Consider the following 27,380-nt stretch of genomic DNA (forward strand, 5'->3'; position numbering starts at 1 on the left):
CTCTGAATAAAATATAATTATTGTGTAGTAAAAAATAAACGTTCAATACGAGTACATCCACACATTTTAGATACAAGAACTAAATAGTATCCTCGCCTCACAGAGGCACTTAACTCGTAGGCATAAACCCGCCTCCCAACCATCTACATCATCTATGCCACTAACTGCAACAAGTACCGTCTTCACTAGCAATCTGCACGCGAGCCGCGATGGTCGCGCTCAAGCCTCACTGAGGCTCTCATAGACTATAAAAAAAATTAAAATAGACTAGTCAAAGTATTTTTTTATGGAGATTTATTAGTCAGTTTTACAATGGGTGCAGATAGGCCAAATGGAGTAGCGAACTACTGCAGGCGACCGCCGCAGCGTCCTCTTTTGCAGAAATTGCAGTATGCTATATGGAATCCCGAAGAAGGAACCTTTTTGGGACGCACGCCGCATAGATGGGGTAAGTTTAGATGTAAATAAAGCTTTGGCTATAGGATATATAAGAGAGGAGCAGTGTTGAGGTGTCGCTGTCGATAGAGGAGAATGGAAGAGAAAGACATGTTGTACCGGCTACATAAAGTGAGATAAGGATACGAGGAAGAAGATGATAAGCACCCATTAAAGGCCCTGTGGCGGTGCTGGGGCGTAAAACTGAATTTATTTATTTATTTAAACTTTATTGCACAAATTTACAAAAAAAGAGTACAAATGGCGGACTTAACGCCTTGAGGCATTCTCTACCAGTCAACCATTGGGCTAAACAGAAAGCTTAGTTTGGTGTAGGATTTTAAAAAATTAAATAAGAAAACACAAGTCAGTATTCATACTTATACAATAAACTACTTATATACAAATAGAATAAAATGTCACATATTCGCGCTAATGGTAGAAAGGTAGTTTTAAGGATGCTATAGATGTAAGAGGAGCGATCCATCACGCGAGTAACGTGATTAAAGCTAGGAACATATACGCGGACGTCCGTCGTCGATCGACCGCGGACGGGAATCTGGACAATGAATAAATAAATAAATAATAAATATTATAGGACATTTTACACAGATTTGTCCATTTTCAGCTCAAGTATTCTTGGATAGGTAACTCAGACAAGACATAGCTAAGATATAAAGACTTATATCATGAAAACATCCGTGACTAATGGAACAAATAGTTCTAAGGATGCTATCAGATGTAAGAAATGCGATCCTTCACGGGAGTAACGTGGACCGCGGAACATACTACGCGGACGTCCGTCGTCGACTCGCCGGACCGGTCGTCAAATGAATATACACTTAACCGTGCAAACTATCGGTCGACGGACGTGAACGTGGCCTTGAGCGCATGGACGTCCGATCGAAATCTGGCTCGCTGGATGTTTTGGTGACCGTGCACACTGATCGGTCGCGGTCGATTTACGACGGACGTCCGCGTAGTATGTTCCTAGCTTAATGGACACCATTAAGGTACCTACTTACCTACGTGTTTTAGTTATGAGCGTGTGGTTTAAATAATGAATGGGCTTGCTCTTGCCCACAGACTAGCCAAAGGCAAAGCCGTGGCCTACGATGGAGTGAGCTCGCTCGTTCTATAGAACATGACTATGATCAGTTATTTCAGCGCACACAGTTGCAGAAATTGCAGTTACCTTTACAAAGCTCGAAAGCTCGAAGACTTTATACATCAGTTATTAACAATGATATCTACCGCCCTTGTACTGAAAAACCTTAAAAAAAGGTACCTTTCGTAAGGGTTTTCCTTCGACCATGGTAATTTGTCGAACACAAATAACTAGTGTAAATAAAGGTACTCACACACGTTACTTTTATTTGGCTCTTTCAGCAGTCAATTAGTTTCAGTTCAACGTTAACGACGCCATTAAACTCAAGAGTTGGCTTGTGGTTTTGTTTGAAGTAGTTTTGTGTAATGTAGTAAAATACGAATATTAAGGTACTGGCAACAATTGAATAGCTGCTCGTATTACTTTCACTAAAGAGGATCAAGTATTATAGAGAGTTACTGTCAAAGTAAAATGTGTAATCACAGTGCATGGACTGCTCTCTCAACGATTAAAACTTTGAAACCTCAGTTTTGACAATTTGGCCCATATTCTTAGCTTGATATGTGTTAAAAATGTTAAAACGTCAAATATTAATATTAGCGCCATCTAGCCGAGCGTTCCCCATAGGTGTAACGCCATCTAGGAGACCGTACCTATTTCTATATGATTCTGAGGTTCGTTTTTTTCTTAGACTGTAGCTGTCTATGTATACAGTTATATTTATTTTTCTACCGTTTTTAACCCCCGACGCAAAAACGACGGGGTGTTATAAGTTTGACGTGTCTGTCTGTCTGTCTGTCTGTCTGTCTGTCTGTCCGTCTGTCCGTCTGTCTGTCTGTTTGTCTGTCTGTGTGTGTGTCTGTCTGTGGCATCGTAGCTCCTGAACGGATGAACCGATTTCGATTTAGTTTTTTTTCTTGAAAGCTGTGTTAGTCGGGAGTGTTCTTAGCCATGTTTCATGAAAATCGGTCCACTAGGTCGCGGTCGGGGGTTTTTCAAAATTTTAATTTTGGGGTTAGGTTAATAGTTGTATAATATGGACAACGTTCAAAATGGAAAATTAGTTTTATCAACAGGAATATTTAGACTATTAAGATTTGTTCCGTGTATATGACGTATATCCGTAAGTACATGAGTCAGTAATGGACTGTGTACAGGATTTACATGAATCACGCAAAGCGGGCTATTTCGGACTTCAACCAGATCATAGCTGAGATGGATTTACTGCTAAAAGCACTGAAATATTTGGGACGGCTGAAAAAATGATTATAGGTACATATTGCGATCAATATTCTTATTGCGAACACACATTTAGGGCCGGTTGCATCAAACCGTCTGTCACCGTTAAAGCGTTTGTTAAATTTTATTGTACGGGAAGTTCCATAGACGTCTGCTGCGTGACGATGATGTGTCTGTCAAATGTGGTTGATGCAACTGGCCCTTAGCATAAAGTAGGGAATGCGACGAACCGATTTAACGGTCACTTTGGCATAGAACCCTAAAAAATAAATAAAGGGTAGTTAAAACCGAAATAAATTACACATATCGTCACTACTTTAAAAAAAAAGTTGTATCTTCGTCTGTCAATGAAAAGAAAATTGTAGTTAGTATGTATGGGATGCATATAGACTTACTGCGTTTTAACTTTGAGGAGAAGCATGAGATACGAGATTTTTTAAAAGTAGTGACGATATTAAAAAAAAGAAAAAAAAAGTAAAAGAAAGAAAAGAAAGTAAAAGTAGTGGCACTGAAACCTGAGTAGTTTCATGTGCTCTGCCTACCCCTTCATGGGACACAGGCGTGATTGTATGATTGTATGTTGTATGTAGTGACGATATGAAAGAAAAAGTGACCAAGGCCTCCAGTGCCTGAGGCTGGAGCTGGAACTAGGTACGGTCACGGACTTTAATTGTTGATCCACTTCGAGCTCATTTTATACTGGACATTTCAGAGTTAAGCATAGTTAAGCTATGACGTTCCAGTATAAAATGAGCTAGAAGTGGATCAACAATTAAAGTCCGTGACTGTACATAATCCAACATTCGCAAGTAGCTTTCACTAGAACACCAAAGGCGGCGGTTTTTTTTTTTAAATTATGTTAAATTCGAAAAAAAATATTTTTATTGTTTCCATATATGTATAATAAATGGATTAATTAGTGTGAGAGGACCTTAATCATAACATTAAAGTCATTGTTAAGTGTTTGACGGCACATGTCAAAACAAATAACATTAGGAAGCGGTAAGGGATGCCATAATGGGGCAACACTGAATTGTGATTATTTTTCTTAACTATGACTTAATTGATAAGTACTTAATTGATAGCTAATTATCAATTACGTTCTAATTATGACACACGTGTTCAGTAACTATATATATTTTTTGAATAATTCGATAACATTATAAGGGGCTAGTTTCTTAGAGAAGTTAATTGTATTTGATCTAAAGAACCTTCCCTTAAACTTAACGGAATTCAATAAAAACAGGGTGTAGAAACAGGTAGGTACAGTACTTTAAAATAGCCCCGTGGTAGTAAAACCACCATTTCCACGGTTCCATTAGCGTGGAGTACCTACGTAGTGCGTCACTAGTTTACGTCTTCCACAAATAGTGGCGACCTCGCAATAGTTTCATACTTCATACATATAAACATATAAACTTATCGCTTCCGCTATGGGGAGAATACATACATACATACAATCACGCCTGTATCCTATAAAGGGGTAGGCAGAGCACATGCAACTCAAGTTTCAGTGCCACTCTTGGTATTTAAGGGGTTGAAAAAAAAAATGGTGACATTGCAGAGACATGTTGCCAGGCTCTCCTACGCTACAATTTAACCCTAATCCCACAGTAGACTTCTACGACATCAACGGGAAAAAAAGGGCTGTGAAATTTTTAACCCGTCACCACACGGTCACGGGAAGGGATGGAGAGTGACATAGACTACTTTTTGTCTCTTTCTAACCCTCCCCTTCCCTAAAATGGGGGGTGGAAGTTTGTATGGAGCATTCCCCTATTTTAGAATTGAACGCGAGCGATGCCGCGGGCAAAAGCTAAATAGTACGGATATAATTGGTTTTCATCTACTTACCCAGATGCTTTGCCAAATTTTGGAAATGAACAATATTTGACACCTCTATTACAGTTACCACGCGCTTGGCACAGACGAATATAAAAGTATGAACAAAACATCAATCTCTAATCCCATTAGACTTATATTTGACACCTCTATTACAGTTACCACGCGCTTGGCACAGACGAATGTAAAAGTATAAACAAAACATTAATCTCTAATCCCATTAGACTTATATTGACCGTGATTACCTTTGATTTTTGTCGAGCTCCCGATATTTCGACGCAGTTGCATGCATCATGATCACGGGGATGAGTTTTCCGTGATCATGATGCATGCAACTGCGTGGAAATATCGGGAGCTCGACAAAAAATCAAAAAGGTAATCACGGTCTATATCCCGGTCAATATAAGTCTAATGAAAATAACCGTGAATCATTCAAAACTCTTAATTTCTAACCCCACTTAGCGAAACGATGTTTAGTTTTATCACTGAAAATGCCCACTGGGAGTCCATTTTTAATAGCATTAGCCACGAAGGTTTTATACGGCATAGTATTCAGCTTAATGAAACCCGCGATGGAAGACCTAAACATACTGACCTAGAAATAAGGCCTTATTTGCCAGTATATTGAATGTTGAATTGGTGTCGGTCAGTTTGTACTGGATCGTAAAGGGTTGCAGCCTCATTCTCGAAATGTAGGTTTCCATGACAACCCATACGATTTGAAATGTAATAAGGCTTTATCTTTCGAAACATAGGATATATGTAATAATTACATACATATTATGTACTCTTAATTACAAGTAACTGGTTGTCATGTCTCACTTTTTCGTCTTTTTTAACCCCCGACGCAAAAACGACGGGGTGTTATAAGTTTGACGTGTATGTCTGTCTGTCTGTTTGTCTGTCTGTATGTGTGTGTGTGTCTGTCTGTGGCATCGTAGCTCCCGAACGGATGAACCGATTTGGATTTAGTTTTTTTGTCTGAAAGCTGAGTTAGTCGGGAGTGTTTAATTTTGTGGTTAGGTTATTATTAGAGAGCCTGGTGTCCTTATGTTAATAATAGTTATTTGTTATACAAGGGGGCAAAGTTGTATTTTAACGCCGAGTGTGAAATTGAAAAACGAGCAAGTGAAAGGATTCTATAGTTGAACCACGAGCGAAGCGAGTGGTTCGAGAATAGAATCCTGAACTTGCGAGTTTTTTAACACACGAGAAGTAAAATACATTTGCACCCGAGTGTAGCACAAAACTTTTCCCCTCACTATAGCGAGGAAACTACAACGCAAAAAATGCGTTCATCACTGCTTCCAGTAGTTCCACAGGTGGTAAATCATCTTTATTACTAGATTCACCTACTTTTATCAATTTTAAAGCAGTTAATTTGACTTTATTCAAGGTCAAATTACTTTACCCACTAGTGGATAAAATGCGTTTTTACCCGCTGGTATTAAAGGACAAAACACGTGTTTCCGAGCTAGTGAGGGGAAAAATTAATTCCAGCATTTGCTGTAGGCACTTAGTTTTATGAAAGCGACTGCCATCTGACCTCACTCGGAGGGTAAACTAGGCTTTGTTGACAGTCCGATTTCCAATGCTTTCCTTCACCGAAAAGTATAACAACATTTATACTTGACTGCCACATTTTTTTTAATACTTAAGTAGGTATAATAGGTACAATTTCTGCTATTTTATCGCACTGCACCATGGTCTTGCAGCCAATATTATAGTTTGAGCATTAGGTAGTGAATTAAGAACAAAAAGATTTTTCTTCAGTTTTATGACTCGATTTTCAAGTCTATTCAACCCACTAATGAGTACTGTAAACAGAGTCTTTGTCGCATTATTACTATTATTAGGGTACAAAGCCTTGTCGACCATTTAGCATCACTTTACGCGTTTCCTGATAATTCGTAATAATGTGTACATTATCAATGAAATAGTCTTTATAAAATGTATCTTTTTGGGCGCAACAACTCGAGAGGACTGTAAAGGGATTTCATATTATTTTTTGTAGTAACTTTTTTTATAAAATATAATTGTATGTTTGGCTTGGCCGGAAATCCTCATTTTCCCGGCCTCTGATGTAATGTACTATATATTGTGTAGTGATAAGTGGCATCGTGGTAAAACGGTTAACGGGAGTGAAATTGAACTTAAGAAAGACATACCGGTCTGTCTTCCACTACCGCGTAGTTACTCATGTAATAAAACTATGGAAACGTATTTTATTACGTGATATAATCCGTTTCCATAGTTTTATTTCATAAGAAAGACAACGGTTCTTCAAAATTGGAACAGGGGATCGATTTTTGAATTTCGAACGAACAATTCGCCGTTCGAAAGTCGGTGGAAAACGTAAACTATTTTTGAAAAAGGACGGCTAGTAATTTTAAAACTAGTGGTAATACAACTCGTTTTCGATTCTGTTACTAGAATTTAAATCACTAGTAGTGGAGGTATTATTGAACGAATTTCACTAAATCGAATGGCCGAGATTCAATAATCGGCCTCCTGGATTTGAAAGGGTGTGCAAAGCGCATGTACTTAACATCTTTGGCCATGTAGCCAAGATTACAGTCATTAACGCTCAGTTGGCGAACGGTAAGGCAAGTCGCAACTGTCTTTTTCGCACCAAGACGAAAGAGCGATAGAGAGAAGGAACTACCAAACTCGGAGCCGAAACGATTGCTTCCGGCCCGGCCCCGCAGCCGAATGGCATTTCTACGACGCGAAACGAAAACGAAACACCACGAAAGGTAGTCTGGCTCTGTCGCGCCAATACGCAAGAGCGATAGAGATAGATATCTACGAGCGTTTTGTTTCGTGAGCGTTTGTGCCATTCGGCTACGGGGCCTGGAAAGTGTTATCAAGTTACAAGAAGTTGCATTCGATGCATAGACTTACGCCGTCACGTCTCATACTTCCATATCGATAAGGTTTCATTTCGTATGCGTCGCATCGCCGTTCGATCGCGCATTGAATTACAGTGAATGCTTTACGTAACCTGGTAAAAAAGTGAAATAATAGTCATACATATCACTAATATCTTCATTGGTGTCACATAGTCAACAATGTAACTCTTGACTAAGATCTTTAGCTTTCTTTCACAAGTGTGCCAATAATTTTCCATACCTCCCGACCTCGACCTTCCACGAACTACCGCCCAGCAATAAACCAGCGACCGCAATCGATCCCAAACTGAAATAGAGTCATGTTTACTTTGCCGCGAAACTATCGATGTAGCTTTAGGTAGGTACGAGTACTTGCCACACCTGTAGCTGTGCCATTAGGGGCATTAGGTTGTCAAAACTATACCCATTTCACCCCTTTAAGACGATACAAGAGGGGTCAATACTCCATACAAACGCTCTCGACTATTCCTTCCCTGGTTTTTGAAGATAGGGCAATGATTTTTTCAACCCAAGTTATTATTATTTTTATCTGTGTCGGACCGTTTTGATTTTTTGATATTCTTATTTTTAAAGACGCTAGAGCACATCGAAAATTCCCAAAAATGGCCCAAAAATTCCCAATTATGGCGCAAAAAGAGTTGTGGTATTCAAAATTGGTGGCAATTAGTAAAAAAAACTAAACGGTCCGACACAGATTATTTAATTGTTATTCAGATTCTCAAATTTCGTTACGATTTATTACGTTTTGAAGGAGGAAACAGTTGTGAGCGGAACCTCGATTTTAAACATTTTTTCGCAATATATTAATCTGGAATTCCCTAATTAAAAGGAGCTCCTTCCATTTTAGCATTTTCGCTCCTGTATCGTCTTAAGAGGTAAATTTTGAAAAATATTTCTTAGTGCTCCTCTACACCTACTGTATAAGGAACCTACGTGCCAAATTTGGGATCTCTAGGATCAGCGGTTTCGTAATCCAATCCGAATCCAGTGAAAATAAGACCCGTCATAGCCGTAGAAGTATTTGAGAGGTGCTCTAAAGTAAAATTCATAATCCTATGGACTAAATTGACAAATGACTGACAGGTAAAATGATACCAGGAACAGCAAAATTAAAATAGGGAAGGGTATATGTCGATAACAATATATCGACAAGTTGTAAAGTACATACACAGACAAGTTTACATCAAGAATAAGTATATGAGTTTCAAATAAGAGGTACACATTTTGATTTGTTCTATGTATCTTCGAGGTAGTGGATGGATACCATGCATTTTTACCCACTAGTTTTAAAACATAAAAAGGTTTCCGAGCCTGTAGGTAAAAAATAAAATACCATGTCCGACGATAATAAATTATCTGTCACGCTATGGCAAGTATATCATAAATATCTATATAATTTTCGAATAATATTATTACTGCTTCGAAATAAAAAAAAATATCTCTAATTAGCGGTCTACAGACCTTTTGATCTGTCGAAATCACAGAAAAAGTTAGTATATTGATTAGCCGATCAAATTGCCAATTTCATTGTCCCGTCTGGGTGCACCTTAAATCTACGATGTAATAATAATTTTAATATCGATAAGAACGACACTGGCCAAACTGTGGCAACATTCGTTCACACTTACTTGTCAATTTGGTCCGTAGGATTATGGATTTTACTTTACGCACTGCAAGCGCGGATCCAGCTTTGTGCCCAGGGGGGGGTCACGTGGTAAAGCCCCCCCCCTGGATCCGCGCATGACGCACTGTGTCCGATTTCCGGCATCCGATTTCTTTTCCGTCATTCTTCGCATGTAGTGCGTCTTTACGATATGTACTTTTACCATAAAAATAGTTCCACGGCCGCCGGTTAGCCGAATGGCACAAACGCTCACGAAACGAAACGCTCGTAGATATTTGGCGCGACAGAGCCAGACTACCTTTCGCGGCATTTCCTTTTCGTTTCGCGTCGCAGAAACGCCATTCGGCTACGGCACCAGAGACCCATTTCTCGAAACTACAAGTTACAATTTACAAGTGGTTGGAAAGAGACTTCCGCTTGTAAATTGTAACTTTCAGTATTGAGAAACGGGCCCCAGGACGAATGGCACAAACGCTCACCAAACGTTCACGAAACTAAACGCTCGCAGATCTCTATCGCTCTTGCGTATTAGCGCGATAGAGCCAGACTACCTTTCGCGGCATTTCGTTTTCGTTTCGCGTCGCAGAAATGCCATTCTGGGATAGGTATAGTATAGTATATGTATATAGCGCTTTGTTGTTATAGATCAAGAGCCCAGGCCCGCCACCAGGGTACAATAACTATTACAGAGTTGATGAAATCTTAAATGAACCGGGATATAGTATATCTTTATAATGTTCTACTTTTGTGATTTTTTTCATATTTTTTAAACATAAGGTTCAAAAGTTAGAGGGGGGGGGACGCACTTTTTTTTCCTTTAGGAGCAATTATTTCCGAAAATATTAGTATTATCAAAAAACGATCTTAGTAAACCCTTATTCATTTTTAAATACCTATCCAACAATATATGACACGTTGGAGTTGGAATGAAAAAAAAATATCAGCCCCCACTTTACATGTAGGGGGGGTACCCTAATTAAACATTTTTTTCCATTTTTTATTTTTGCACTTTGTTGGCGTGATTGATATACATATTGGTACCAAATTTCAGCTTTCTAGTGCTAACGGTTACTGAGATTATCCGCGGACGGACGGACGGACGGACAGACAGACATGGCGAAACTATAAGGGTTCCTAGTTGACTACGGAACCCTAAAAAGTGCTTACTTTCCTTAAATTCTCAAGGCTGATTTTTATATATGTGTTAGGCAGCGTTCCCACTTATGCGTCGCGTGTCTCGGGGCGCGCAAGGGGCGTCCGCGCCACGCCGCTTAAGTGTAATTCAAAAAACGTCTCCTCAGTACATTTTGTATAGGAAGGACGTAAGGCGCGCCGCCAAGCGGCGCGGCGCGCGCCCCGCCGCCGCCACGCCACCTGGGGCGCGTCTTACGTCTTTCCTATACAAAATGTACTGAGGAGACGTTTTTTGAATTACACTTAAGCGGCGTGGCGCGGACGCCCCTTGCGCGCCCCGAGACACGCGACGCATAAGTGGGAACGCTGCCTTAGAGCACGTTGTTAGAAATTGGTTATCATCAATGCCAGACCGCTTCCGCCGGCCATAACTTTTACCAGACGCGACAAAGTTGGCAAAAAACGACTCTAACTTACCTCATTTTCTCAAGCCTGATTTTGATATATGATACGCAGGGACCTGTAACTAGACCGTTTATAAGCAGCCAGACCAATCGGATGGACCCAACCATCCGCCAGACCGACTTAAAGTTTCGATATGAGCATTAATAGAATTGAAATATTCCGGGTCTATAAAAGCTAAAAACTTGAATTTTCTACATTAAGCTACGTGTATATTGTATACTTGACGTAATAAGCGACTTTCAAAAATTTTACTTCTAAGGAAATAAAAAAATGAAAGTTTATATGTGGTGCAAGATTAATTTTAAGCTATGAATTTTATTTACACTGCGTAAGTACATGTGTATTTAATTATAAATATAACTTTTACCAGACGCGACAAAGTTGGCAAAAAACGACTCTAACTTACCTCATTTTCTCAAGCCTGATTTTGATATATGATACGCAGGGACCTGTAACTAGACCGTTTGTAAGCAGCCAGACCAATCGGATGGACCCAACCATCCGCCAGACCGACTTAAAGTTTCGATATGAGCATTAGTAGAATTGAAATGTTCCGGGTCTATAAAAGCTAAAAACTTGAATTTTCTACATTAAGCTACGTGTATATTGTATACTTGACGTAATAAGCGACTTTCTAAAATTTTACTTCTTAATTTTTCTTCTTTTTTTTCGAAACTTTAAGTCGGTCTGGCGGATGGTTAAACGGTCTAGTTACAGGTCCCTGCGTATCATATATCAAAATCAGGCTTGAGAAAATGAGGTAAGTTAGAGTCGTTTTTTGCCAACTTTGTCGCGTCTGGTAAAAGTTATGGCCGGCGGAAACGGTCTGGCATTGATGATAACCAATTTCTAACAACGTGCTCTAACACATATATAAAAATCAGCCTTGAGAATTTAAGGAAAGTAAGCACTTTTTTTTTCACCTTCATCACTTGATAGCAAAAAATTGGCCGATGGGCCGAACTAGAAAATATGCACACATTAACCGCCGATATGAACTCTACATTGTCCCAAAGTTTCATCCTTGAGAATTTGAGGAAGGTCTGGCGGGCCTGGGCTCTGGGTCTATTAGGTAATAAAATAGTCGAACAGTTTTAGGAGTTCATAAAAAGTTGTTTCACGTTGCTATTTGTAAAAGTCGGTAATGTAAATAAGTGGTACGTTTGTAAAACATATTTCAACGTCTGCGATATGATTTACACTACAGTTTGTTTGTTTAACGCGTATATTTGTTTATGTAAAAATCTCAGCGAGGCCGTGCAAAAAGATGGTGGTTTTCTATTCTGGCCCCGTAGCCGAATGGCATTTCTCCGACGCCAAACGAAAGCGATACGCCGCTGGCTCTGTCGCGCCAATACGCAAGCGCGATAGTGTAGTGTATAGATGCTTAAGTATATTATTATTCATGTAACTCTCTATATATTCCGTAGGTTAAGGCTCATATTCCAGTATTAAATCATACTTCAAAGAGACAAGTTGTTTCCATCAACCAACCTCCTTACATGGCGATCCTGCCGACGCAGTCCGTTGCGCGCCGCCATGACTATCGCGCGCGAAAGTGTTAACGTCAAATAGAATATTATCATAGTTGCAAGGACGTACTACATCATTTTACACATAACGGCGAGATGGGATCTTCGCAAACAAAAGAAGAGGTCGTTATAGCCCAGAATGCTGCCGGGGGCTCCAGCAACAACGCTGAGGTGGTCAAGAGTATAAATACCACAAATTGTCTGCTCGTCGTGGTGGTATGCATTTTTGGTATCATTTGCTTGGGTGCTGCATACTACATGTACCGGAAATGCCACAAACGGTGGATCTGCGAGGAGATACGTGGACACGCATTGAGAAGGTCAATTTTTCGCCGAGCGCCCAAATCAGAAAACGAAGTTTAATTCAGATTTGAACATTTAGAAACAAACATTATTTTCATAAAACAATACAGCCAGAATATAGTGCAGTGAAAAGTGTTGTGTTGTGCGCGATATGATCGTCTGTACCGAATGTACTCGTATGTACATACCGCACCGGACTGTGAGTAACATGAGACTTAATTGATTTATAATTAGTGTTGTTTAGGTATTGTTAAGGCGAATGATATTCTAATTTTAATAATGTTTTAGTATGGCAGAAGAGTTATTAGCTTTAATTGAACAATTAACTGCTATAAGAAAATATTTGATTAAAATCGGTCCTAAGAGAAGGGAAGGACCAGTTGTTAAAAATAAATTAATTGAGGCACAAACTGTACTTTCTGATTATACTAGTTTTTTGGATAGCTTAGAAGAAATAAAAGATAGCATAACGCAAGATGATTTTATAACTATAAAAGAATTGTGTAGTCAATTTGACAAATTGTATGCGGAGATTATAGAATTGTGTAACGAAAATAACGGGTCCAATAATTCAATCGAAATGGAGAAGTTTAACTTAAAAACGGCTTTGAGTCTATTACCAGTTATGAAAGATGATATTAATGAGATAGAAAATTTAATTGACGGTATTGAATATTATCAATCGCTTTTGGATAGTGATTCGAAAACAAAATTGGTAACCTTCGTCTTGAAAAGTAGACTATCGCCTTCAGCTAAACTTAAGTTGCTACCACAGTATAGTAGTGTTGAAGCGTTACTCTCGGACATGAAAAATGAACTTTTACCGAAAAAATCTGTGCCAAGTTTGCAAAAACAACTTTTGAATTTGAAACAAAATGAACTTTCTATTGATGATTATGGTAAACAATTAGCGGAAATGTTTGTCGATCTTACTTTGTGTCAGGCAGGCGACAATGTCGATAACTATAAGGTGCTACGACCCTTAAATGAACGCCAGGCTATTCAGAGCTTTGCGGATGGGCTACGCAATCGCAGGCTTAGTACTATCATCGCTGCCAGAAATTTCACTACACTAAAAGATGCGGTTCAAGCTGCTATTGATTACGATCGCTCCACACCAAGTGCGAGTACGTCAGGTGAAGGACTGTTGACCATTGCCCGTCACCATAATTATAATCCAAGGTATTTCAGAGGCACATTATCCTCACACGCTAGAGGACACCGTGGTAGGTCACACTCTGCATCGACCCGCGGCCAACCATCGGGCCGGTACGGGACCAGTAGTCGCCAGCGAGGCACGGGACGAGGCTTCCACCCTGCGGCTACTAGAGGACCAACGAGGCCCTACCACCAGAACAGAGGTAGGTCCCAATTTTATTATAACAAAAATATTAGAAACAATGGGATACCTAACCAACAGCAAGTACATGTCATGACGGACAATAACAGGAGTAATAGCGAAAATACATTTTTTCGTGACTAAAGAATACATTTTAATAAATAGTAACAAGAAACATAGTTATGTAGAATTATCTATAGGTAACAATAACGATATCTCTACGCAATTTTTAATAGACACGGGCTCTACTATATGCGCTATAAAATATAAGTACATACGTAACCAGAATATTCCAATCCATAACGATAATGTAGTAGTCAGCGGACTAGGTGGCAAAGTCCAACCTATCGGATATGTTTACTTAAACCTTAATTATGGAGAGCATAGCCTTAATCAAAAGTGTTATGTTTTTAATTCCTTGCCATGTACGGCTGGCGGTATCTTAGGACATGACTTTTTTAGAAAGTACACGTCTACTATAGACTACTATAATTACACTTTGACTTTAAGGAACCGCTTAGATTATAAAATAATACTACCGCTATTTATAGAGGATGACAACCGTTTGACGGTACCGGCTAGGTCGGAAACTATACGTTATATACGGACGAATATGGCAGAGGAATGTGTGGTGTGTGCGAACGAGATTCAACCCGGATTGTTTATGGCTAGTGCGTTAGTAAAACCTAACAATGGCAAGATACCTATTCGTTTGCTTAATACCACTGATAATGATTTGACTATTAACCATTTAAATCCAACTATTCACAGGGCAAGTGACTACGATGTGTGTATGTTTGGCGAAACGCACAAAAATGCAGAACGGGTTAAAAATATGTTTTCTCATTTGAAAATTAGTCACTTAAATAAAGAGGAACAAATTTCTATTGAAAAATTGTGTGCCAAATACTGTGATATTTTTTATTTACCAGGGGACAAGTTAACTACGACCAATATATACAAGCATAAAATTACTTTGAAAAAGGATGTACAACCTTGTATGTCAAACCATATAGGCTACCGCACTCGCAACAAGGAGAAATACAAAAACAATTAGATAACATGTTAGAACAGGGTATTATAGAGCCGTGCAGAAGCGAGTGGTCAAGCCCAATATTATTAGTTCCTAAAAAATCGGATAACAATGGAAACAAAAAATGGCGATTAGTAGTAGATTACCGTAAACTTAATAATTGTATAACAGACGATAAATTTCCCCTTCCCAACATCACAGAGATATTAGATTCGTTATCCGGTAGTATTTATTTCACTCATTTGGACTTAAATCAGGGATATTACAACGTTGAATTAGAACCAGACAGTAGAAAATATACAGCTTTCGGTGGAGGTAGGTGGCAAATGACCAGAATGCCCCAAGGTTGTAAAACCAGTCCAAATTCATTCTCTCGGATGATGACAATGGCCATGGCTGGATTAACTTATCAAAAATGCTTTGTTTACTTAGATGATCTCATAATTTTTGGCCGTAATTTAAATGAACACAACAAAAATTTACAGGATGTATTTGAAAGACTTAGAAGCGTAAATTTAAAATTAAATCCGGAAAAATGCGACTTTTTGCGTAAAGATTTACTATATTTAGGACATGTCGTATCAGGTGACGGAGTGTTGCCAGATCCATCTAAAATAGAAATTATGAAAAATTATCCAGTTCCAAAAAGCACAGACGAGGTGAAACGATTCGTGGCTTTCGCAAATTATTACCGAAAATTCATCCCGAATTTTGCTGAAAAAGCTTATTACTTAAACTTGTTATGTCGCAAAAATGTAAAGTTTCAATGGGATAATAATTGTCAAAAAGCATTCGATAGTCTTAAAGATTGCATGACGTCACCTCCAGTTTTACAGTATCCTGATTTTTCGGAGAAAAATGAATTTCACGTACAAACAGATGCTTCCAAATTTTCAATAGGTGCAATTTTATCAAATTCAAATGGATTACCGGTAGCTTACGCCAGTAGAAGTTTAAATAAAGCGGAAATACAATATCCCACAGTGGAGAAGGAATTACTCGCTGTGGTTTGGGCAGTTAAGCATTTTAGACCGTATTTGTATGGTCGTAAATTTAAAATTTGTACGGATCATAAACCTCTTGTGTACTTATTTAATATGAAGGATCCCTCTAGTAGGTTATTGAAGTTCAGACTAGCAATGGAGGAGTACAATTACGTGGTTGAATATGTGAAAGGGAAGGACAATGTGGCTGCAGACGCGTTGTCCAGGATACGTATTACGTCAGAAGAGTTGAAAGAGATGAATGAACAGGTGATCAACGTGATAACTAGAGCTCAGAGAAGGAGGATGGATGCGGTATCTCGGGTTGATATGGTTTCTACTGACAACAGGTCTGATCAACCAAGAGTTGTAGCAACACATAACAAACCGAAAGATTCCGTTGAATTGAGATTTTTAGATATAAAAAGTATAGACAAGTTAAAAAGAGAGAAACTAATAAATCGCGAGAGTAAAACATTAAGTTACAGTAAAGAAAACAAGACTATTTATATAAAACAAGTATCTCCATCACAACTGACGCGAGCCGCTTTTGTGAGAGAACTTTGTAACTTTTGTAAGGAAATTAATGTAGATGAGATTTATTTTATTAAAAATGAAAACAATGACATATTTGTCAAAAAGTTAGTAAGTGAAATAAAAAATATGGTAAACTGGTCCGGACCACGACTAACTATATTGAATAAAGTGAAACGAATAAACGACAAGGACGATAAAAGAGTCATACTCAATGATTTTCACCTTTTACCCACGAGTGGCCACGCGGGTGCTAGGAGAATGTATAATAACATCAAAAAGTACTATTACTGGCCTGGACTTCAAAGCGATATAAAGCAGTTCATAAGTAAGTGTGAAAAATGCCAGCGCCAAAAATATACGGTTCACATAAAAGAACCTATGGTAGTGACTACAACAGCGCATACCGCGTTTGAAAAAATATTTCTAGACATAGTGGGCCCTCTAGATAAGGATAGTTATAATAATTCATATATTCTTACGATACAATGCGAATTATCTAAATATGTTTGTGCGTATCCCCTTGTCTCTAAAACTTCCACAGCAGTTGCCAAATGTTTTGTAAACAATTTCATTCTTCAACATGGCATACCGAACACCATAGCAACCGACAGAGGCACCGAATTTATTTCCGCAACGATGAAAGAGGTATGTAAAATATTAAAGATTAATCAAATTAACTCTACAGCTTATCATCACCAATCAATTGGATCTTTAGAAAATTCCCACAAACACTTAGGTGCGTTTTTACGCATACAGACCGATAATCACCCCGAAGCTTGGAGCGAATGGCTTCCATTTTGGAGTTTCGCTTACAACACATCAGTCCATTCTGAAACAAAGTTCACCCCTTTCGAATTGGTCTACGGTAAACAGTGTAATCTACCATCTAACTTAGTTACATCCATAGACCCACTGTATAACTACGACGATTATCCGAAAGAATTAAAGTATCGATTACAAGTTACACAGCAGGAGGCACGTAACAATTTACTATCAAGTAAATTACAACGTAAACTCAGGTACGACTCCTATATAAACCCAATCATTTATAAACCTAACGATCAAATTTTAATAAAAAATTAAACTGGTAATAAACTCCAAAGCTTATATTCAGGACCATATGTTGTATTAAAAGATATCTCACCCAATGTAAAAATAATGAAAAATGGTAAAATTGATGTAATTCACAAAAACAGGACAAAACTTTTTAAACCATGAAACCCATGATACATTGTTAATATATTATAATATGTACTTACTTACTGTCTGTTAATTTGTTTACTGTGGTTCATACAGAACATACTCGTAAATGTATTAGTAATTAGATATCAGTAATCAGAGCTATGATGTCTGCATTATTGTAAACATACAACTCTAACTAAACATATGCATTCCTATGCACTTATAGATTAAAAATATATACATGATTGTTGAATTACTGATAAGTTCGAAAAAAAAAACTTGTACTATTTTTTTTTTCTCTTTTCCTCCGTGGGAGATGTAGTGTATAGATGCTTAAGTATATTATTATTCATGTAACTCTCTATATATTCCGTAGGTTAAGGCTCATATTCCAGTATTAAATCATACTTCAAAGAGACAAGTTGTTTCCATCAACCAACCTCCTTACAATAGAGATAGATATCTACTAGCGCTTCGTTTCGTGAGCGTTTCGTGAGCGATTGTGCCATTCGGCTAGCCACCCGGCCCCGTAGCCGAATGGCATTTCTCCGACGCCAAACGAAAGCGATACGCCGCTGGCTCTGTCGCGCCAATACGCAAGCGCGATAGAGATAGATATCTACTAGCGCTTCGTTTCGTGAGCGTTTCGTGAGCGATTGTGCCATTCGGCTAGCCACCCGGCCCCGTAGCCGAATGGCATTTCTCCGACGCCAAACGAAAGCGATACGCCGCTGGCTCTGTCGCGCCAATACGCAAGCGCGATAGAGATAGATATCTACTAGCGCTTCGTTTCGTGAGCGTTTCGTGAGCGATTGTGCCATTCGGCTAGCCACCCGGCCCCGTAGCCGAATGGCATTTCTCCGACGCCAAACGAAAGCGATACGCCGCTGGCTCTGTCGCGCCAATACGCAAGCGCGATAGAGATAGATATCTACTAGCGCTTCGTTTCGTGAGCGTATCGTGAGCGATTGTGCCATTCGGCTGGCCACCCTGGTTTCAATACCTATACCGTAGGTCATGTACTCATTTTAAACACCCAAATACACATAGCATTCGCGTGGAATGTGATTGGAAACTGTCAAAGCTTGTAGATGAAGGGCAATAATTTGTCTTGATTCTAGAGCATTCAATTAAAAAAAAAAATCCCAGACATAGTGGACCGATTGTTATCAACATCCACACTTCAGATTAATTTAGCTTTCAAACAAGAAAATAACAACAAAATTAAAATTTTGAAAAACCCCCGACCGCGACATAGTAGACCGATTTTCATGAAACATGGCTAAGAACACTTCCCGACTTACTCAGCTTTGAGACAAAAAAAAAACTAAATCCAAATCGGTTCATCCGTTCGGGAGCTACGATGCCACAGACAGACACACACACAGACAGACAGGCAAACAGACAGACAGACAGACAGCCAGACATACAGACAGACACACACACACACAGACAGACAAGTCAAACTTATAACACCTCGTCGATTTTGCGTCGGGGGTTGAAAAAACGAGATTTAAATCGGTTCATCCGTTCGAAAGCTACCACAGACAGACACACACAGACAAACAGACAGATAGACAGACAGAAAGATAGAAATCGTTTTTGCGTCGCGGGTTTTAAAAAGCAGGCGTTGTCGTCGGGTTTACGCTCCGTAACTTTGGCATTGTATCCAGGCGTAAACACCCAAAAGTTCCTACCTAAACCCTAATAAGTACTACGAGTCTACGACCGATTAAGAAGTGATTTCTAACGTTTCCAGGTGTAATCGGGCTGATCTACCTGGTGATGTACATCTGCATCATCATCTTCTTCTCCATCTGCATGTGCGGACTGCTTGCCACCATGGACGAGCGGGTTCCGTACTTCCAGCTCGCTGACTCCATCATAGGTAAGTTCTTAGAATCTATGAAACAGAAGTCTTCGAATGTAAGGGAGGCCAAATAATTTTCAATTAAAAAATAAATTCTACTATTCTACTGTTTCCACAGTGACTGTATGTATATGCATACTTACATAGTTACCATTGTCATCAACCTTGATTACCACTGTCTAGGTACTATCCTGTTTATTTCGGGCTGCCTTAGTAATCATTACATTGGTCGTAGAAGTAAATGAACAATAGACTCTGGTTGCATCAGTTGCATGTTTGAGCCGTTTGGGGTGGAGACCCTTGGACCCTGGGGACCCGGAGCACACTCTGTTTTCAGGGAGCTGGCGAAGTGTCTCATTGATGCTACGGGTGACCAGAGGGCTGGTTCATTTCTGCGCAGCGAACAAGCATCGCGATCCAGCGCGGCAATGCTACCAGCCTTCTGGGCACCCTACCATCTGGCGCCGAGCTTGCTCCTGTTTTTTATTTGTAATATTTTTTTCTTCATATATTTATGGTGTTAGATTAAGTAGTTTAAGTTCTTTTTATGTTTTTTTTTATACAGATGTACCAATCTATGAATAAACCCATCTCTTCTTCAATGAACATCTGTATCATAATCTTCTCGATCTGTATACATGTGTGGGCTGCTCGCCACCATGGATGAGCGGGGTTCATTGACTTAAAATCGATGTAACAGTTTTTAATTATTACACAGCCTTCTTCTTCATTCAAGCTTCATTTAATCAGACTTGTTACAACACTTAGACATAAAAACATTTTTAAAGATGGATGGCCAGATTTTGAATTATAGAAATCGAATATGAAGGGCCTCAAAATTACAGATTACGAGAAAATTACGATAAATACTATAGCTATGATTCTCAAATTAAGACTAGACAGAACCTTAGCTTTTAGTTTTTTAGGGTTCCGTACCAAAAAGGTACAAAAGGAACCCTTATGAAGCCGCTCTGTCCGTCCGTCTGTTTTTATAAGGTATCACAACCTCAATTTAAGTCTGTTCCTACTAGTAAGATCTTGTACCTATCTCATCATCAGAGTCCAAAATCAGTCGATAATTCTATTTTCTAGGTGCCAACCCTGGCATGGGACACCGTCCGTTGCTGTATGAGGAAGGTGCTCTCATCTGGTACGATGCAGACAATGAAACTCAGATCCAGAGATACGTGGATAATATCAACGAATTCCTCGCACGTAAGCGCTTCATTTATTTTTATTTATTAAATTGCTATGGTAGTTGTACTGCAGTGAGTAGGAAGCATTATGATGGGTACTTAAAATCCTCTTCAATAATACATACATACATACATACAATCACGCCTGTGTCCCATGAAGGGGTAGGCAGAGCACATGAAACTACTCAGGTTTCAGTGCCACTCTTGGCAATAATACTGATGCTCAATAGGAATAGGGGCGCTTAAAAAAAAAGCACTAAAACATAATTTTTAAGAAAAAAAAAACCGCCGCCTTTGGGGTTCTGGTGAAAGCTACTTGCGAATGTTGGATTACGTATTTCGGTTCTGACCATCACCAACAGTTCCACTGCACCAAATGTCACTATTCTGGACGTAAGTGCATGCTGTTCTTATAAAAATACCAAAGTCACTATAAACGTGCCGTTCAGATTTGAGGAGTTCGGTTCTGACCATCATCAGCACTTCCACTGCACCAAATGTCGCTGTTCTGGACGTAAGTGCATGCTGTTCTTATCAAAATACCAAAGTCACTATAAGCGTGCCGTTCAGATTTGAGGAGTTCCGTTCTGACCATCATCAGGAGTTCCACTGCACCAAATGTCACTGTTCTGGACGTAAGGGCATGCTGTTCTTATAAAAATACCAAAGTCACTATAAGCGTGCCGTTAAGATTTGAGGAGTTCCGTTCTGACCGTCATCAGCACTTCCACTGCACCAAATGTCACTGTTCCGTACGTAAATTCATGCTGTTCCTTTAAAAATACAAAAATCACCATATATATGCCTTTCAGATTTGAGGAGTTCCCTCGATTTCTCCAGGATCCCATCATCAGAACTGGGTTCTGAGAAAAATGGGACCAATCTGTATGCATATACATTCAATAAAAAAAAAAATTTTCAAAATTGGTCCAGTAACGACGGACCTTTGATCGTGTCCCAAGAGATACGATCTGGTGGAGCCTTCGCAAGAAGAACGTCCCCGAGCACTATGTCAACATCATTGCCAACATGTACAAGGGGGCACGATCGATGGTACGGACAGTGGTGGGTGAGACGAAACCAGTAGCGGTCACGGAAGGCGTTCACCAAGGCTCGGTACTGAGCCCTTTCCTGTTTTGCTTGGCTTTGGACTCACTTACCGAAGAGGCGCGAGATACAGCAAAGTGGACATTTATATACGCTGATGATGTAGCCATTTGCGCGGAAAGTCGGCGTGAGCTACAAAATGCCCTTTTGTCATGGAAACACCAGTTACAAGCCGGAGGCCTAGTGCTGAGTATTGCCAAAACCCAGTTTCTCTCCCTAAATGAACCCAACCAAAGCGACGATAGCCCGATATCCATCGATAAGCAAACTAGTCACTAAGTGCAAACAATACAAATATTTGAGTGGTATGATGCACTCTTCCGGGGACATAGAATGCAATATTCAGCACTGTATAGCAGCTGCATGGCTGAAGTGGCGCGAAGTGACTGGTGTCACCTGTGACAAAAGAATGCCGGTCAAACTGAAAGGCTTAGTCTACAAGACCATAATACGGCCCGTACTGATGTACGGCAGCGAGACGTGGGCAGTTAAGCAGAAGGATGTGCATACTATTCAAGTTGCCGAAATGAAGATGCTGAGATAGATGTGCGGCGTCACCAGGCTCGATAGGATCCGCAACGAGTACGTGCGAGGCAGCCTGGGCGTACGCGACATCGCGGACAAAATGCAGGAAAGTAGGCTGCGATGGTATGGGCATGTAGGGAGAAGACCACCAGACTACGTTGGAAATTTAGCACTACGATTCTCCATCCCCGGTAAGAGAGGCAGAGGAAAACCGAAGACAAGATGGAGGGACGTAGTGCTAAAAGATATGGCTGAGTGCAGAGTGTCCGAAGACGACGTCAAGGATAGGGCGAAGTGGAAGCGACTGACAAGGAAAGCTGACCCCACCACCATGTGGGATTAATAGCTTGGAAGAGAGAGAGAGAGAGATCCAGTAACGACGGAGATATCGAGGAACGAACATTAAAAAAAAACAAAAAAAAAACATACAGACGACTTGATAACCGTCCTTCTTGAGAGATATGAGGCGACGGTTAAAAATACACAAACACACTCGTGCAATTACCTTAGCCCTTCAGTTACGACTGCATCTGGTGTGTAGCTTATAATATGGTGTGTATGTAGCAAAAGGAAACCAACTTATTGCTAGTTGAAAGTTTTTTATGTGTAGCATAAAGTACTTAGTTATGTTTGTAATAGAAAAATCTTTATCGCTAACGACAGTACCATAACCCATTTACTGATGCTGTATTGCTGCTTGTCCACTTTTACACAATAGTAATGTAGGTAACGAAGGAATTTTCCATTTTCAGCGTACGAGAACAAATCCCTCCTCATCAACGGTGGAGTGAACCAGCGAGACTGTGGCACCGTGAAACCTCCACGGGCCGAGGTCTGTTCCTTCAGCACCGATCTGCTTGGAGACTGCTCTGCGGCTAATGGCTTCGGGTATAGCAATAGGACCCCGTGTCTTATCATCAAACTTAATAGGGTGAGTAAGGCGTGAGTAGCCGAATGCACAAACGCTCAGGAAACGAAACGCTCGTAGATATCTATCTCTATTGCTCTTGCGTATTGGCGTGACAGAGATAAACTACCTTTCGCGGCGTTTCGTTTTCGTTTCGAGTCGTAGAAATGCCATTTGGCTACGGGGCAGGGTGTCAGCATAGTAACACCGTGGCACAGTATAATAAAGAGTACTATCATACAGTATGGCCACTCCCGCTCCCCGCTGAAAGTGCCACCCACCCCCTCTCGGTTACCTCACAGTTACCGCTTGTCAAAAACGCGAACAGTCAACCTGTCATATGTCACTCATACAAGCATGGTACGCGTTCACCTACACGAGCTTAGAATGTGTGCTAGGAACGCGCCTCTTTCATATTTTTGATCGCCAGTGTCCGAGGTGTGACCGTGGCTTGCATTGACGTCCGTCGCGCGCCCGTCTCGTCTCGTCTCATCGCATCGCCTATCATCCATAGTTCATCGACGATGCCCACTTAAGACACTTCCATAGAGATCGAAGGTTTGATTCCGTCGCGACGCATCGCATCGTCGTCGCGTGCCCGTCCTCCACGCAAGCCACGGCGGATTAAGCTTATCTTGAATATGTCAAATAAGACGTCTTCTCCTTTCTTCAAATCGTAAACTTTGGCCTTTTCTTCAGAAATGACACCAAGAGAATAGCTTAGCTGAAAAAGTAATGTGTTTTAAATGAACAGCATGCAAATGTAAACTGGCATTTTGAACACTACACCCACTTAGTTTATGTAGCTATTATGGACTCATACCTCCTCCATCTGGAGACAATTAAGCGTTGCTGCGTGTGTAGCCGAATGGCATTTCTCCGACGCGAAACGAAAACGAAACGCGCGATCTGGCTTGTCGCGCCAATCCGGCATAGAGATAGATATCTACTAGCGTTTCGTTTCGAGAGCGTTTCGTGAGCTTTTGTGCCATTCGGCTACGCACCCTGATCCTTTACGATCCGGCGAGGACATTGGTCTAAACTGTCTAAAGCGTCAGCCGTAAGCACAAGACATACATGTGAACGAAAGGTCCGATCGCTGTGTCTCGCTCCAACCTATGGCTGCCGCTCGCCCTGTCGCTGCAGACCAATGTCAGGCCGTTAAAACCCACTGCATGCCCTTTCTGCAGAAGCCCATATTTTCCCAAGAAGTAGTAAGGACTAAATCATGTGTTTTGCAGATATACAACTGGAACCCCGAGTTCTTCGACGACCCGAGCGAGCTGCCACCAGACATGCCACCTGACATCACCAACTACATCAACTCCACCACCTCTCCTCGAGAGGTAAGATCACGTTTCCTTAAAAATAAATTCGTTATGCGTACGACCGGTGTTACTCTCATTTTGTGAGTATTAAAACCTTATGGCACTTATGGAGTAAATTAGTGCCAATGACGATTAGGTGTAAGGTGCATTAGGGTAATTACGAATTGATAAAAATGCTCGGGTAATTTCGAAAGGGGAATTTTGATATGATGGAAATAATGGTGATTTTATGCGACTTTCGAAATTAGATGACCTTCGGAATTAACCTAATGCACCTACACGTAGACACACATGATCCAGTTCACTAACATGTCATTCTCTCATCACGAACGATTATCTTTGTACTGAAAATTCTTTACGACGCAAGTTGAGTAAAGCTTCTTGAAATAGCCTCGATGGTATATCTGGAGAATACAGAAAAGCATCGTGGGTGACTGTAAAAGTACATTGTGCAACAAGGGGAGGAAGTTGAATATTACTAACGAGAGTAAGTTTAAAGACTCGAGTTAGTAATACGATATATCTTACAGCAGTTACACACAATGTTTTTCATCACACTTGCATTATAAAAAGTATGCAAAAAGGTAAAAAAGTGTCCAATACGGTACTAGAAATTTCTTAACTCCTTAGGGAGAACGATTTTTCTATAACTCACGCTCCGCCTGCGTGCAATACCACATTTAGTGTGCGAGTGTGATGAAAAATACTTTTCGCAATGTAGTCGACAAAAAGCTCGCTTCTATTCTGAGAGAGACAGACGTTCAGTCCATTTTAACTGCAATTTTACTCATCTTCTTCTCGTGTCAATGGTTTCTTTTTCTTTTTTTCTATTACCAGAAGGTAGCGACGCTTATTGCCCTGTCACGTCCCGTAAATCTTCCACGGAGCATGTTTGTGGATTCTCATCTTTTAAGCATTATACAAACCCAGATATGATATAATCTTAAACCTCTTTCAGCGTCGCAGAGTTTGGGTATCGTGCAAGGGGGAGCGACCAGCCGACGTGGAGGCGTTGGGTCCACTCCGCTACTACCCGTACCCTGGTTTGGATGAGACCTTCTTCCCTTACGACAACACTCCTGGATATCTCAGCCCGCTGGTCGCTGTACAACTCCTTAAACCTAAACGTAAGTGAAATGCGTCGTCTTGGGTTTAAAGTTAATTAAGAGACCGATCCTGATCCCTCTTAGCTTCGTAACAATGTATCTCTTCATTCATGAGAGCTGTGAGAAGTACTTATGCTTCAGACGTGATGGAAGCGTTGGGTCCACTCCGCTATTACCCGTACCCAGGGCTGAGACCTTCTTCCCGTATGATAACACCCCTGGATATCTCATCCCGTTGGTCGCTGTACAACTTCTTAAACCAAAATGTACCTTTTTGAATTTGAAAACCATCTAACTAGTTGGTCCAAGGTGGTTGACTCATTTGTCATCATGCCAGTTCAACAAGTTAACAACGTTCTAACATACTAAAATTATAAATGGGAAAGTGTGTGTGTATGTTTGTTTGCGTCTTTCAAAGTTAAACACGAGAATTCAGTGATTTTTTTATGGAGACAGTTGAAGAGATGGACATACTTAGGCTACTTATTTTCTTTTAATTACAAGCGAGCGAAGTAGTGACTATATAAGTATAAGTGCACAAGTAACGCATGGCATGACAGGTGATTAAAACGCGTCCATGATACCGCTGAAGTTTTTTTATACCACGTCGGTGGCAAACAGTCCGGATGGAAAGCGATCAACCGTAACCAATGGACGCCTGCAACTCAAGGAGTGTCACATGCGCGTTGTCGACCCATTAGAACTTGTACACTCCTTTTTGAAGAACATACTGTAGGTTATGTCTTTAGTTGAGCATGCCCCTCCCTCTCTGCTTCACACACCACGTCCGACGTAAGAAAGAACATCGGTAGTTTTTTATCGTTCCACCCAGACCAAGTCGTGACAAGAAGCTATAAATAATTATCTGTTTCCAGTGAACCAGATCATCAACATCCGCTGCCGCGCTTGGGCCCGCAACATCCAGTTCACCGAGAGCCTGAAGGAGCGTCTCGGCTCCACTCATCTCGAGATCATGATCGACTGAGACCCTGGATATGCAGTCATCGGAGACGTCTATTTACTTACTATTTCTTCTTTGAATCTTGTTACCGTCTGCTTTGGTGTGGGGGTTGAATCATATTTCTCAATTTACTCCGATCTTGGGCAGCTTGGGTAGCCTCCTCCCACCCCATCCCTAACATCCTGAGCTCTTGCTGAACAAACCGGGTATATTCCAGGTGAGGGTCACTTTGGATCGGTGGGATCAGGTTGTCTGAGGATATGCCTATTGCCCAATATATGTTTAGTACGAAGTGATGAATTATTTGATCACGTTTGCTGAATAACTGAATTGACCCCATTCATGATTTCCATGAATCACACTGATTACGAAGCAACACCTGAATTTTAATTTAAGTAGTAGTTTTTAAACCATTACTCAGTTTTTAATGGCGTCTCCGATGTTAAAGTAAAATGTGTGTTCCATTATGTGCCTTGCTTTTACAAAATGGTCATAAATGGACCGGTTAGACCCTTATATGGTACAACGTACTTTTTAAAGGTGCCAGAGCCTAAAAAGGCTGAATAATTTTGGATCTCATGGCACTCTATTTTATCTTAAGTACCTAGTTGAGCATTTCTTTTTTTTTTCGCCACTCTCATGAAATGTGATATTTTCTACTCAGAATCACTAGCTTCTTCAATCGTAGTAGTTAAAAAATTTGTCCCATACG

At 40.3% G+C, this 27,380-nt stretch overlaps 1 protein-coding gene across 1 annotated transcript; it reads left to right on the plus strand.

The window, feature by feature from the left end:
• The first annotated feature begins 201 nt into the window (after positions 1 to 201).
• On the plus strand, positions 202 to 27,380 carry LOC125227010 (sodium/potassium-transporting ATPase subunit beta-2-like). Its single transcript, XM_048131200.1, has 7 exons — positions 202 to 448; positions 19,428 to 19,556; positions 20,631 to 20,753; positions 23,119 to 23,297; positions 24,515 to 24,619; positions 25,560 to 25,728; positions 26,583 to 27,380. The coding sequence occupies exons 1-7, from the start codon at positions 313 to 315 to the stop codon at positions 26,690 to 26,692; spliced, it is 951 nt and encodes a 316-aa protein (XP_047987157.1). The 5' UTR covers positions 202 to 312; the 3' UTR covers positions 26,693 to 27,380.

The sequence above is a fragment of the Leguminivora glycinivorella genome, chromosome 6 (assembly GCF_023078275.1).
Source record: "Leguminivora glycinivorella isolate SPB_JAAS2020 chromosome 6, LegGlyc_1.1, whole genome shotgun sequence".
Taxonomy (NCBI): Eukaryota; Metazoa; Arthropoda; class Insecta; order Lepidoptera; family Tortricidae; genus Leguminivora; species Leguminivora glycinivorella.